A 15,905-nucleotide genomic window follows, 5' to 3' on the forward strand; every position below is an offset into this window, starting at 1 on the left:
GACTTTTAAAAGAGAGAGAAAAATATTTATCACATCAGCAATGAAGCCAAGGAAATCCCAGCACAGTTACTTTAGAAATAAGAAAATAGCTTTTAAAACCATTTTAAATATAGGAGCCTCTGACTCAAAATACAACCCATGGCAGGCTTAGCTCTTGACATTATATTTCAGTAATGCAATAATTACCTATGCAGTTGTGACCTATGAATTAAAAGGGCAGCTGGTGCACATTTTGAGTGGGCAATCACAGTAGCAGCCTTTATCAGAGCTTGTGGGATAGTTAGAAGGAAGGAATAGTTGTTGTATTTCTAGAGTCTTTTACAAGTAGGCAGGATAGAGCAAGGCTACTGCCTAGGTACTGCTCTCCCCATTATTCTGGCTCCCTGGCCCCACCCCATCACAGGTGGAAGGGCTGGGAGTGAGCCTGGAGCCGTGTGCCTGCACAGTGCAGTGGTGCAGCAGAGGGGGAAGGGGAAGCACACGTTGCAGAACTGAAGGGACTCCCAGACAGTGCAGAGGGATGGTGGGGGACATGTGCTCAGTGTGAAATGGTGGGAGACGTGCTCAGTGTGAAAATATGTTTCTTCCATCTCCTTTGATCATTCCACCCATTAATACATACTCTAGGGCTATGCAAAATTTCAGTATCTGTTTCATTTTAGAGGTGTTTCGGCCCATTTCAGAGCCCGAAACACCAAATCTGAAATGAAACGGAAAGCTTTGAAACATCTCCGAAATTAAACAAAACAAGCCAAAAAGTTTTGGAATTGTTTTGGATGTTTCAGAATGTTTAGGAGGCACCCCCCAGGATTAGTTTGGCAAAGCCCTGCAGCTCTCCTTTTAAAGAGCTGAGCAGGAGGCTGGGCAGGGGTCGGGGCCGGGCATGGCAGCCATGGGGGCTTGTGCCATGGCTCCTCTGGCTGTGCCTGCCTCTGCCTGGGTGGGGGGAGCCATGGGAGAAGCCCCCAACCTTCTTCTCACTGAAAGCAGGTTCCAATATTCTAGGATGAGTGTGTTAGGGCTGTACAAAATGGCTGTTTCATTTTAGTTTCAGATTCGGCCATTTTGGAGGACAGTGATTCATTTCAGTGTTTTGGATCACTGTTTCATTTTGATTCAGCCAAATCTGTTTCAGAGTTTCGACACTGTTTCGGCACTGATTCAGAAATTTGGATCAGCCAGGGAAAGGCAGGCACAGCTGGGTGGCTGCAGGTTCTTTTGTAGTTCCTCTGGCTGTGCCCGCCTCTGCCTCAGCGGGGGAAGCCACAGGAGAAACCCGGCCCTATCCCCCACCCAGTCCCAGCCTCCTGGCACTTGAAAAAAAAAAAGCCCTCCCTGCACTCTCTGGCTGCAGCAGCAGTGATTGGGGCCTCTGGGGCTCATGGCAGAGTTCCCCCATGCAGAGCAGGGCAGTGGGGATCACACCCCACACCTGGCACCCACATGACAGCTGCCACATCGCATGGGTGCAGTGCAGCTCGGCAGGGCACTGCATGCTGTCTGGGAGCTGGGGCAGCTCCACATGTTAGCTAGAGCCTGGCACTGCTGAACCCCAGTGGCCCCAGCTCCCAGGCAACATGCAGCACCCTGGCCAGCCATGCTGCACCCATGCCATGGGGCAGCTGCCATGTGGGTGCCAGGCCAGAGGGGTATCCCCGCTGTCCCCCACTGTCCTGCATTGCATGGGGGGTGGGTTCTGCCATGAGCTGTCAGAGGACCTGATCACTGCTGCTACAGCTGGTGAGTATGGGGCTTTTTTTTTTAAAGTGCCAGGAGGCTGGGGCCAGGCAGACAATGGAGCTGGACAGGGCAGCCAAGGGGGCTTTTTCCTGCAGCTGCCCCACCAGGGCAGAGGCAGGCACAGCTGGAGGAGCTACGGGAGAACCCGCAGCTGCCCAGCTATTCCTGCCTCTCCCCGGCTGATCTGAATCTTCGAATGAGTGCTGAAACAGTATCGAAACTCTGAAACAGATTCAGCTGAATCGAAATGGAACAGTGATCCAAAACACCAAAATGAATCACTGTCCTCCAAAACAGCCAAATCTATGACTGAAACAAAACATAGCCATTTCACACAGCCCTGCTCATCCTAGAACATTGGAACCTGCTTTCAGTGAAAAGAAGATTGGCCAAGACACACTCCATTTTGTCAGTCATGCCTATTTAGATTGTAAGGGCTTCAGGACTCTCTCTCATTATTTATATACAGAGTGCATAGTACATTGTGGCCTGAACTCAGCTGTATCCTCTAGATAATATTGTGGCATAAATGAAAAATATTGCTTCAATGGCACAAATAACACTCCACCAAGTGTTATTTTGGGCCCTACATGATAATACTGATCAGAAATCCCCTTCCTTCAGGCATTCATAATTACTGGTACTGACATGAACCATCTGCCTCATCATCATAGCATAATGAATATTACCGTTGAATAATTATTCAGTAATGCTACGGGAAAGTCCTTTAGGGGGGAAAACAGTAAAGAGATGGTAAGTCACATTAATGCTCCTGTGCTGTTCTTAGATATTGGAAAGCTAACTCATGGCAAAGCTGCAAGTTAGTGTGGGAGGAAGCCAAGTCAGCAGAAAAGTTTCTAGAAGAATTCATAATCACTGTACACAGACTGTCTTGTGATTGGCTGCAAATCTTTATCTCAGTTTGGGTGCTAAGCTTACAAGCCTGTGAAGTCTATGTAAATAAAACCAGAAATCGCATTCTACAAATGCACACACAACCCCTGAGGGAAATGTAAATCAGTGGGGGAGCGGGTGGAACAATTTGAGTACTGTGCATGTGTGTGGGAAGGGTAGGAGTGGCTGGGGACTAAATTAAAGTGCCTCACAAGAAAATAATATAAAAATGAAATATAAGAATTGAACACTGAAAAAGTTTATGAATGTAGTCAGAAGTTTCTTGGAAGTATAGCAGGGGTTTAATATCTGTCTTGAGGGCCAGGCAAATAGTAGAGGGAGCTATAGAAAAACTGGTCCATATAAAAAGACTATATTTTCTAAATGCATGCTAACCTCATATTTGAAACTGCAGTATTTCAAGCCCTGAATCACTCAACTCTCATTGTCTAAAGCATCACAATCTGTGGATCAGTGATTCTCAACTGGTGTGCTACAGCACCTTGGGGTGCCATGACATCCCTTTAAGGGTGCCATATAATGCTGGTCTTCAAGCAGCAGGGTACAGCAGAGGCAGTGAGGAAGTGTGTGGCCAGAAAAGCAAGAACATCTCATGTCCAGTCTTTGTCACTCTCCTGCTCCTGCTGCAGCAGGTTGTTCAGGGCAAAGATCGGGCTTGTAAGTCACCTATATACCCATGCAACATACCTCCACTCCCCTCCTTTCTCTTTCCCCTATCTTCTTTCTCCTTTTCCCTTTCTCTCTCCCTTTCTCTTTTCTCCCTCCCTTTTGTTTCCAACTTCCTTTCTTCCCCCTTTCCCCCCACCCCACTGGATGTGGTCATCTTTGCTTGCAAAGGATGAACAACACAATACATAGCATGCTGTGCAGTATCACCATATTTTCTTGAATCTAAGATGATCTTGGATTTGAGACAACCCCCCAATAATTAGATTCTATATATGGAAAATGTATAAATTTGTGATAATTTTTCACGTATAGAATCTAATGATTGTAGGGTTGTTTTGAATTTGCCCCCCCCCACTACAACAGGGAAAGCACAAACTAGTAGGGTCAGGAAGCCCCCTTGCCTTCTGTCTCCCCCCTACTTCTTGTCTCTACAGCCTTCCTGTCCCCCTGCCACCTGAAGTCCCTGCCCCGACTCTCCATAGCCTCTACCTCTGTCCCCCACAATCTCTGCCTCTTCCCCATGACATCAAAGTCTTTGCCTCTTCCCCACATTCCCAGTCCTGCCTCTTCTCACTCCCCTCATTCCACACAGTCCCTGCATCTTTCTTTCCCTCCACTCCCACTTACTGTTAGATGCTGTTCAGGCTCTGTTCTCTCTCCAGAGCACAGCATGTGGAAGTGTGGCCCTTGCCAAGCCATGCAGCAGCAGTGGTGCTGCTGATTAACCAGACTTGGGTGGACTTTCCATGTGCCCTTTGCCCAGCAGGGACTCCAGCCCAAGCTGGAACCAAGCTGTGCCTGACAGTAAGGGGAGTAAAGTGGAGGTAGGTGCCTGCTGTGGGTCTGACTAGCCCCAACTTGGGCTCAGGGCCAGAATCATAGCTACAGCAGCTGCCTGCCCCTTCCCTCCCAGCTTTGTATGCAAATCTGAGATGAGATCCCCCACCCATGCTAAATGGGGAAAAACACCTTGTCTGAGATGTGAGTAAATACTGTGTCACAGTTAAACTCAGAAATTTTGAATAGGAATCCATAATGTCTCATTAATTTTACTCAGAGACAAAAACAAGTTTTACAAACTCCTGATCAAAGACCTCATAGAATCATGCTATAGCAAACTGTGGATGCTCTTAAAGATGCCAGCTGCAAAAACACAGGTGAGGTGGATGCTTCCATGTCCTGGGAATGCAAGCCAGGCACCTTACTTATTGCCCATATTCCACAATCCTGGCAACCCAGGATGTCCCATTGTCTCTGGCATTTACTCTACCCTTTTCATATATGACACTGGAGCTGACAGATAGCTGAAGGACAACACAGATTTCCTAAAGAAGCTAGGCACCCTGGAATCCCCACTCTGAGCTTGAAGGTGCACATCCTAGAAGTTCCCCTGCATGTGATTTCATATTTCATGCTGCAGAGCAAGACACTGCCATGTAGTTCCCAGCTCCTTGCATGCAGATGTGTGCCTAGGCCAGGCAACTGGGACTGTTGTCCCACAGGATTGGGTCCCTGAAGCCCTTGGAGTGGCAGGGGCCTGATCCTGTAGGACAATGGCCCTGGGTGGTATCTGTACCTGCCAATCAATTGGAATTAGTTGTGTCAGGACACATTCTAGCCCTGGACAGATGTGGGGGATGGGGATGGGTAGGGGGAGAGGAGAAGGGGAGGAAGAGAGCAGTCATGCAACTGTACCCCCTCTTTGATTCCTGGTCCAACCAAAGTTTGAATCAAGTTGCCTGCAGTAGCAGCAGCATTTCAATTTAGGCATCAGTGAGGGAGTCACTTGACTTCCTGGTTCACTGTAATCTACCTGATTCTTTCTAAACAGCTCGTTCCACATGGTGTTGATGTTCCATTAATCAAGCTTTCCTTTTTCTGCAATTCTGGTATGAGCTACTCCCCTTAACGTAGCTCCTATATGACAGCCTGGAAGACTGTTTTGAACTCTAGACAAAAACCTCAACTTAGGTATGAAATTGTTAACTTTAGTGACTATCAGTTCCCCCTCCCCCTCACCCATGGAAATAACTTTCAGTGAAACATTGGATGCACTGTCAAGATGCTTAAGAAGGCTAGATTTTGTCTTATGAATCTGAAAGAGATGAACATTTAATTCTAATGACACAAGGATTAAAGAAGCAAACATTATTTTTTGCTTAATTTGTTGTGTTTTTATAAATAATATAAACTATAGCAAATTAGTGGACATTCCAATAAAACTATATTTGTTTTTGCTTCAATCTTAAACTGAATAATACAGCCCTAGCACATTAGGCCTTTAGCACATTGAAAACCTAGTTGCTTTTTACCTGGAGAAAGATATGTTGTGTTATATGTGATAATGCAACACACTACATGCACTCCCCTTTTCAAAATTCTAGATCTCCCCACCTTCTAGCCTATATTCCTCAATAGGTTAAATGCTCTGTTTATCCTCTCTGCTTTTCTAAAGTCACCTTTACTTCTCTAAGCAGTGGCCTCTCTCTCTATTTTTCCCTGTCCTTCATATTTACCTTATTCCTTTCTATTTAGTACCCCTGCAAGCACATTCATAGCATCTAACAAAGTAGGTTGCAGTCTATGAAAGTTTCTGCTTTTTTGAGTAAGTTAATCTAGAAGGTGCCACACTGTCCTGCCTTCTTCCTGATTTACAGTATTATTGTTATTTATGACTGTTTTTTCCAGTTTGTTTAAAAAATGTGTTTCCAATTGTATTCTTTTTTACGCATTGTAACTAATCAATTAGTTTTTAAGTGGAGTTTTGCTAAATTCACAAAAGTTACAGAGGGATGCCTGGAGTGCAAAATGGTTGAGAACTAGGGATGTGCAAAGTGGGCCCTATTCAATTCAGATTTGGCCTGAATCAGGGACAGTGTTTTGATTCATTGATTTGGATCACTGCCCCGATTAGATTTGGCTGAATCTGAATCTGAAGATTCAATGCTGATTCGGAGAATCAGCAATTCAGCCATAGACATAGCTTTAAATGCTTTTTTCTACATACCTCAAGGTACCAGACATGGCTCATGAATGCAGCGATGGTGGGGCAGATGGAGTGTCCCACTGAAGTGCGGGGGGGGACCCTCCACACGCTCAGCGGCAAACCCAGGAGTGGACCAGAAGTACTTCCAGTCCACTTCTGGGTCCACCGGGGGGTGTGCAGGAGACTCCCCATGTCCCCCCAGCTCAGTGGTTGGCCACGCGGGGACCCTGGGTGCCCACCCCAGACCCAGGAGGTACCAGTTGCTGAGGCAGAGGGTCATGAAGGGGCTCCCTGCGCACTCCCTGGTGGACACAAAAGTAGACCAAAAGTGCTTCTGGTCTACTTCTGGGTCTGCTGCTGAGTGTACTTCTGTGGGATGCTCCATGTGTGCCACCATTGCAACATTCACAAGCCACCTGCTACCTAAAAGTAATGTAGAAAAAACATTTAAAGCTGTGTCTATGCCCAAATCTCTGAATCTTTCCAAATCTCTCTGAATTGATTCAGAGGATTCCGATCTGATTCAGAGAGATTAAAGGGTCCTTTGATTTGGTTTGGATTTGGAGAGTCAGCTATTGAATCGGGCCAAATCTCTGCCGAATCAAATCAGGGACTGAAGCTTTGCACAGCCCTATTGAGAACCACTGCTGAAGACAAACAGGAAAACCAAGGCGTTTCAGGAAGTGTGTTGTCACTAATCCAGTAAGAGGCATTGAAGTCAATAGAAAACCAGTTTCATAACATTAAGATAGGGGGCCCTGTCCTTGAGGAAGTGATGTCTTCTGGGGAAGTTTTAAACCAAAAAAGCTGATTAGTCACAGTTAAGATTCCAATTTAAGAAGCTGTGTATTCAGCTTATGTAAATCCTCACCCAGCAGATTTGGTTGCTGGTATAATTCCTTACTTCCCACACCAAAAAGCTGCTATACAGTGTCAGTCTTAAATAGCTGCTGTATTTCTGTGGTAGATCAAGGATCTGTATAAATACGTAGTTAGTACACTACTTGAAAAGTTTTATGGAGACAAGGCACTATTATGGAGGCACATAAGAAACACTATAGTTAATTCTGTAGCCAGAATTTCAGTTTTCAACTCCACTCTACTTCTAATTCCAGGCAGTGATTTGTCTAAACCTGCATGAAATTAAAATAGACCAAGAGAATATGTTTTTCCTCTGAAAACTGGAAAACTAAAAGCCTACACATAATCCAAGCATACAGAATAATAAAAAGCCATGTGTTAAACACTGCGGTAGTGTCTTTAACATGCACCATCTACCTGTTCTTCAACATAAGGAAGATGAACACAAAAATTTCCATCTGTGTACAGGTCTCTGTCCATTGGGCAGTTTCCACTGAAAGGGCATCTAAAAGTTAATAATGATCCTTCATCGTTAATTATGGACTGGATCTCAGCCAGCGGCTTAGCAATTACAATTTTAATTGCCCAGTGATAAAAGTTTTAATTACTAAGCAATTAGCTCTCAAAGTTTCAAGTACTATGCACTTTACTGCATTACGTAACTGCCAGGGGCAAAAGATGATGCAGCTAAGTGTGTTAGGGAAAAGCCCCAAACAAGAGGTGGGGGCCTGATAGAAGGGGAGGCAGCCAGGAAGTGGGTTTAGGCTCTCAGTTTTGGTGTTCAGGCCTCACACAGACTTACTATGATCCAAAATGGCAGGCTACCTCCCATAGAGGAGAATAGCTGGGAAGGTGTGGGGGCTGTCTGGAACCTGGACCAAGGGTGAGGGGTTTACTGGTGAGCCAGGATTCATATTGGACCAGCAAATGAGGTTTCATCCTATCATTTGTACTCTGGTTAGAGCTAGATATTTGCGATCTGGTTGGGGAATCAAGCATGAAAACGGTCAGAGCTGGCCAGGGAGCAGGGCCAAGCATCTATAAAAGCTATTATAGTCGCTCCAGGAAAATTTTGCATGCCCAGCAACTAAAGCTTTAAACAACACTCCAGCTTTCTCGAGGCAGTGTGCAAAGACTGTCCCTCAGATTCTTAGCCACGCTGCTTATCAACAATAAAAAGGGAATGCCAATGCAAAATACCAGACAAAAGAGCAGGACAAAAGCGACTGAATTTCCAAAAAGGATGGCTGTGAAACTCTGAAAACTAAACAACAGGCAAAAAAGGTGACCAGGTGATAACACCCCTCTTGAATGGTCTTACTCTTCCAGTTGCCAGGTTATTCTTTCTGCTGCATTTCTCTTCTCTGTTAGTGTCCTGATAATATTTCTTATATCCTGGTTTTATCTACCTATAGAGTTTTACACAGATCTTTATTATATCTGCTGCTTAGCTTAAGCTGAGTCATTTTTTTCCCCTCAAAGACTGAAGAAGAGTACTTGGTACCCAAAAGTTTGTCTATTTCCCTCCTAACCTCCCAACCATACATTTGATTCAATAAAAGATAGCACCCACAACAATCCTTGCCTCTTGCAATTTTTCCCAGACAGTTATGGCCACAACATCTCCTCATACAACCACACACATTTTGTTGCAATTTTATCAATCCAGTAGTTACAAAAGTAATTTAAAACTTTTCAAAAAAATAAAAATGACCAAAAGTTTAAAATTTTATTTAGAACTGTAACATTCTGGATTTGGAGGCAATCAGAACTATAAAAAAATCTTTGTGACATTGTTCTCTTTTCATGGCTCATCCCCCCTCACTTGGGGTCTGGGCTCTGAAAAAATGATTTTTTTGTGGGGTCACACTCTCTGGATAGATTAATTTTAGATGCATCATAGACAAAATTGATTGCTTTCAGCAATGAGTGGATACTGACCATGGAGTATTGGTGTTTTATTTTTTTTCTTAAATCAAGAGTCAGAAAATTTGTGAATGACTAAATTTATGGGATTCTTATATTCAAAGCAATATGGTATGACATTATTTCCTTATATTGCACTATGAATACCAGGCATAGACAAGATCCCACTGCATTAGAGGCTATATGAAATGCAGGTTCCTGCCTCTAACAGCCTAGTCCAGGATGTCCAAGTAATTCATTCTCTGACCCAGTGTGAGACTGTTCTTTGCAACGTATTTTCTAGGTTTCATCCTGGGTACTTTTCTGAGATAGCCTGTACTTTGGTTATAGTGGATATTGAAAAAGCCTTGGTTCCCTCAGTGTACATCACTGAAATCTCTCTTTCCATTGTTTATTTTTTTCAGCTGTATTTTTCCCAGCTGCTCAGCGAATGAGGAGGTCGTCATCTGCCCTTACTAATCCAGTATTGCAGAACTCACTGGAAGATGTGGACTTGCTTTATGAGGTTCAGTATTTAGGAACAATGGCATATCCAGTCCCATAAAAGACTGGTGTTATTATTTCCATTCCATTTTATCTTCTTTATTTTTCCATATCCCTTTGCTTTACCTCTGTTGCCAACCATGCCATCTCTTACCTTTGTTATTCTACTACTGGATACCAAAAAGAGGACAAAAGGCATGTGTACGTCTTAATGTGTAAAATATACTTATCCCAAATTACAGATGCAAGAACATTCAGTAAATTAAAGCAGATCTAAGCATGTCTCAATTCAAAGAGAACTCCTGATTAAAAACACTAACATCATTGTTTAAGGAATTCTGACCTCACAGTGCTTAGATGCACCTAACTAATGGACTTGAGAATTGCATAAATGGGGATGCAATTGGATAAACATGAAAGTCAATACCCAGAACTAATGCCCTTTCATTGCAAACATCCTACTTCTACCCTCTGTCTTTTAGCCACTTGGTGCCATTTTGTTTTCTTGATTGCAGATCACACTAAATCAATGAAGCAAAATACCCAGGATACCAAACACCAAACACTGAAATTGAAAGCAAACAACCTGGGGTAGTAATGGGCAGTATTAATATTTCATTTCTATAGACTGGGGTCAAGTGCTGTGTTTAGGTCGCATTTGAAAATTATTGTATTTTTCACCTAGCATAGTTTAGAAAACATTCTGGTAAAGTTCAGCATGACGAGAAAAGACTGAATTGGAAAAGCAGAGGTTCCATTGGACAACATTTAAGGAGCCTTGGACAACTAGAGCAGTGGCATCAGAGTAACAACTTGTAAGGATGGTAGAGATGAACAGTTAATTGCAATAACAGCTCTGTGTGTGTCTGCATATGTGTGTATGCATGCATGCAAGCATACACCTGTGGGAGTGAAGACCATGAAACCAATAGCACAGTGTACAGCAGATGCACCCATAGGCTTAGTTGTTTCTGTGTTTAGTGAGGTGTGTAGACAGGATTAAAACAGCGGAGTCCAATTTTTAAGTACTCGTTTTACACAAAAGCATTCAAATACCACTGTAATGGGCATTGGGCACACAATAGGTGGATAACAGAATTAAAGCGCGCTGGTGGAATTTTAAAGGCAAATGTACCCAGAGAGTCTCTGCTCATCTCTGGCTTTAGCCAAAGTGGTTAGTACTTTGTCTACATGTTCTTTAAAAGAAAAGAAATAAAGACATATTATGAATCTGTATGTGTATGTAGCCCGTACCTTTTCTATTAGAGGATAAATACCTTTCTGATTTTGTACCAGTTTCTTTTAGCTCAGCTTAAAATTGACAAAGGTCTGAGAATCTCCATCAAAGACGAGGAGTTAGCTTCACTAAGGAAGGCTGCCGCATTTGACACTGTCTGCAATGACATTATCCCCAAGAGCCTCACAGAGATCCGCAGGCTGAGTGCCAAGCTGTCTAACTACCCGACGGTCCTCAAGAAAGAAGATTTTGAAAGGACAGTGTTGACCATGGTCTACACGGTTTATAGGGCAGCCCAATCCCGGGGGCACCAGAAGGATGCTTGGGCTGAATCTTTTGTCAGTCTCTACCAGGCCCTGAAGCATGACTTGATGTTCTCAGACAGCAAAAAGCCATCACAGTGAAGAACTTTATCCACCTGGAAAGCAACCAGCTCTGCTGATAAGGGACACCTAGCACGTCCACCACTGTATTCGTAAACAATTTAATAGCCTGCTTCGTTAAAAATTCTTTATTCTCTAGCTCCCCCTAGTGGGATCCACTTATAAAAATGCTAAAAAGGAGGAAAAAATGCCTTGTTTTCAGTCCCTGGAATCCATTATCATGCTGGCATGGAGGATAGTATAGAGTGCATATATGTGTAGATATATGCACTAAACAGCTGTACCTTCCCTTTATCCTTGGGATGCTGATATAATATAATATGTGCTACCTTCCTAGCTGGAAAAAAGATAGTTTAGCTGCTGTGTAATGAGATGTTAACAGCCAGAGAGAAATCCTTTATACAATAAAAAGGATTCATGAGAATTAGTTTGGAGATTGTTGCATAGAAGTAATTAAAATATTTTTGCAAATAAAACTGTCTGATTGGTTTCATAGTTTTTCCCAGCCTTTTGAATGGCTTGTGTATGTACTTTTGGTTGAGCTAGTTTTTATTGTGTACAGTGTTTTCAGAAGGCAAATTGCATTGAGCAGACCACTTGTCCCCCACAATAAGTATTTGTGAGGGCACCCTCTCCAGAAAGGCTGCCCCTTGCCAGGCTAGAAAAGATCAATCTGTGATTTGCACATGACACTAAGCCTGCCACAAAACTCTCCATGGGCACGTGGATCTGTTCACACAGAATCAAATGCAGAATCAAGGATCAAATTAGTTTTGCTATTATGTGTTTTAGCTGGACCCTATCACTCCAAAGTTAGTAAATGAACTAAACCTAGCGTTCAGAGCATGTGTGAAAAGGTGAATAAAACCATATCTATAGTTGATTCATCTTTGCCTATAAATTAACAGTGTGTGTGTGTGTATGTGTGGTGTATATATGTCTGAACACACATGCAAGAGAGAAAGTACAATCCAGTGAGGAAACATCTATATAATTCTATGTGATTTAGGTGATTGAACAAAGAATCACACGGTGGATATTGAGAATGGTGAACAGAAGGCATTCACACCAACTTGCTAATAAAGAAAACATAGTCTAAATATATTTACAGAAGCAATTTAATAAGCAACCACAAATTATGAACAGATCCATAAAAATCATGACCTTTTTACAGCAAGAAAGGAAAGGTCTCTATTAGTAAGTAAATTTGCAATGAATCTGTCCTAATGACAATGTCCTAAGTTTCAAAGCAGGATAAGCTAATCCCATTTCTCCATATCCCTTAGATATTTCAGTTATGTCCAATAAAGCAGTGTCTGCGTACTACCAAATACCTGTTACCCCTTTCATATTAGCACTTTTCTTTTAATTGTCCAATATTTTCAACTTATAATGGAAAAGAGGTCCAAACCAACACCCCAGAGGGAGGCAGGTGTGGTTGAACTCCTGGGTCCAGATTCAGAGCCACAATAACTTCTCTTTGCATTGTTCAGGCCCTACAAAGGGTACAGGCCCTAAAAACTCCCTAATGGTCATATTCCAAAGAGTGGGGCATTCCCCAGGCAGCACAAAACCAGCAAAGCAAGGCCCCTCACTATCATCTCTGCAACCTCCATTGGAGGTATACGAGGAAAATAGGGATAAGGAAAGTGAATGTTCAGAGTGCTGACAGTTCCCAGCTGGTGTGTAGACCCTCAGGAGAGCATTGCTAGATGGTACATCTGCTAATAGCCCCATGGTCAGACTCTTGCCAAGTTGTAATTCATTAAAAATAGGAGTCTATATCAGATATCCTTAAAGTGTGTCATTATCATTGTGTGTATGTCCATGTGGGTGTACAAAAACAAAATATTCATAAACAAGAACACCATCTTAGGAATCCTTTAAGGCTGGTCTTTACATACATACCTAACAGCAAGCCTCAGAACCAAAGAAATAAAAAATAAAGCCATGTAAAGTTATAGGGCCTTAATCCCTGCACTTAGAAATTCGTACCTTGGCACTAGCCATATATCCCAATATAATCCTAATGAACTCTGCCCCAGTAAAGATGTCAACCATCCAGGACTTCTTTTGCCAAACTCTTAGCACTACAAACAGACCAACAGATTTTCTGCATGTAATGCCTCTAGTACACAGTTCTAGAAAGGCACATTCCCACAATATTGATGGATTATTCTGTGTAAAAATTTTCAGCAGGAGTGGGAGGTGAGAGATAGACAAATACATCTCATGTCTTAAAAGCAAGCAGAGATCTTCTGTGTATATTTGTTTCTCTCATAAATACCATGCTCTGGAAATCACAAATTTGCTCCTAAGGGGTAATTGTCACTGAATGCTCACTTTGCTTTTATTCTGTGCCACTCTTCTACTCTATAGAGCAGTAGAGGCCAACCTTTTTGGGAGGTGTGCCACGAATTGATCCCATGTCCTCCCAAAGTGCTATCCCAATTCTTTTCCCCCATCTGATCTGCTGTTCTGCTTTTTGCTTTCTGGTCCAGTGTTCCCCACCTTATTTGCTGCCCTGCTCTCTGCCTCCGGCCCTGTGTTCTAGGGCTGTGGGAAGCTATGGGTGTTGATTCAATTTAGAGAAGATTCAGCCTGATTTGGTGGCCAAATTGCTGAATCCAAATAGAATTGGGGGACCAATTAAAACATCTGAATTGATTTGGAGCTCTCTGAATCTTTGCAAAGGATTTGGAGAGCTTCGATGATTCGGATAATCCCTGGTGGCTACAGCAGGGAGCTGCAGCTGGACTCCATGCTGGTAAGTAGGAGGTGGGGTAGGGGGCCTGGAGGAGGGGGTTGGGACCATGGGGAGACCCCTGCCAGGCCCCATCCCCTGTTCTGCAGCCCCCCCCAACTCCCACCTGCTCCCCTAGCCCCCCCATGGATGTCCTGCCCACCCTGGCTCCTGGCCCTTTAAAGAAAAGCCCCAACTCACCATGTGGTGCTGGGCAGAGGTGTGATCCCCACTGCCCCATGCTGCATGGGGGGCTCTGCATGAGCCTCCTGACCCTCCACACTCCCCCAGCCCTGCCACGGGTGCCTCGCCCTCTGCGGCTTCAACCCTTTAATAAAAAAAAACAGAGAAAAACCCCAGGACTCACCAGCAACTGCTGCAGCCTCAGGGATTCGGGAGGCCTGTACAGAGCCCCCCACATGACACGGGGCAGTAGGGAGCAGCGGGAATCACCCCGCACTGACAGGAACGGTGAGTATGGAGGGTTTTTGAGGAGTTGTTTTTTTCTTAAAGGACCAGAGCTGGGGTGGGCGGGGCAACCGTGGGGGGCGGGGACTGTGGAGGGCTGGGTTTTCATGGCAGAGACCCCCACAAAGCATGGAGCAGCAGGGATTGCCCCTCGCCCAGCAGCACCCACTGAGTCAGGTCTTTTTTTCCCCAAGTGCCAGGATCTGGGGCAGGCAGGGCAGGCATTGCCAGGCCGAGGGGGAAGGGCCTGGCTGATTTGGAGATTCACCAGCAGCCAAATCTCTGAATCAGATTCAGCCAAATCGATTCAGGACTGTGCTTTGAATCACCAAATCGAATCACAGTCCCCCAAAGCAGCTGAATCAGAAGTGAATACTAGCCACTTCACACAGGCCTACTGTGTTCCCTCCTGATCTGTTTCTCTTCTTTCTGCTTCCTGCTTTACCTGCCATTGCGCCGCCCATCCCCTCCCTGATCTGCCATGTACCACACACAGAGGCTGCCTGTGTCACCTATAGTGCACATTCTGCAGGTTGGTCGTTCCTGCCCTAAAGGGCTAGGCTGGGCTCAGCACCAGCAGTTTGTTGGAAAGGACAAGCAGAGTAATTACAAGCTTCTTTAATAACCAGCAGTATTATGTATTTCAATACAGTAACAGCAACCAAGGGCTGAGGCAAGAAGATTTCAGTACAAAGACTTGCTCCCTTCCCTGCCCAGGATAGTACATCAAGGTAGATTTAACAGTGAGGCTTACGAGCCGCACAGAAAATTTCTGTCCAAAACACAGCTTAGCCTGTCCTAGTATAACACATAGGGTACTGTACCTTTCAAAAAGGCTTGGTAAAACTTTAATTTCTCAGTGTAAAATGTAGTTTTTTCAAGTTCTTTTTGTAACATAATAGAAATATTACTATATTCCTTGGATTCCCTAAGTTTATTTAACATAGAATCCTAAAGGAAATGATAAAAATGCAGTGTATTTGGAATTACTTAGCTGTCTGGTGTATTTGTTAAAGAAAGCGAATCCATTGAAGACATGTAGCGGCTTGTTGTTACAATATGTTTTTATTTCAGCAGCTGATTGGCTATTTAATGATTCCTTTGGCACCTCAATATCCTCAGTCTTTTTAGCTCTGTGTGAAGCATAACCATCACATCTGGTCTGAAAAATGGACTTTTATTAGGCAGGAAATTCTGACACTGAACATTTGTTTTCAGCCTGGATTGGAACACAAGCCAAAATGCTTACATTTTTCAGAGAAAGGAAATTCCAAAAACACTCACTTTGAGGCCATGCTTAATCTCAATAAAATAAAATGCTTAATCTCAATAAAATCAAAACAGGGCAGTTCAATAGTATCAAACCGTGAATACATGTAATAGTAAACATTGTAGTAGGGACCAGCCAGGCCATGCACTTACTGGGGTGATGGCTGCCAGGATGCCCTGCAGTCCACAGGACTCCAGACCATCCCAATAGTAATCAGTGAGCCT

At 43.8% G+C, this 15,905-nt stretch overlaps 1 protein-coding gene across 1 annotated transcript in view; it reads left to right on the forward strand.

The window, feature by feature from the left end:
• FAM180A (family with sequence similarity 180 member A) overlaps positions 1–11,658 on the forward strand; it is a 32,273-nt gene extending 20,615 nt beyond the window's left edge. Inside the window, exons 2-3 of the mRNA XM_090041100.1 lie at positions 9,502–9,602; positions 10,877–11,658. Of these exons, the coding sequence (XP_089897226.1) occupies positions 9,502–9,602; positions 10,877–11,221 (446 nt within the window). The 3' untranslated portion in view covers positions 11,222–11,658. The remainder of the gene's footprint in view (positions 1–9,501; positions 9,603–10,876) is intronic.
• The last annotated feature ends 4,247 nt before the right edge of the window (positions 11,659–15,905 follow it).

Source organism: Crocodylus siamensis, chromosome 4 (genome assembly GCF_052110815.1).
Source record: "Crocodylus siamensis isolate JL-2025a chromosome 4, ASM5211081v1, whole genome shotgun sequence".
NCBI lineage: Eukaryota > Metazoa > Chordata > Crocodylia > Crocodylidae > Crocodylus > Crocodylus siamensis.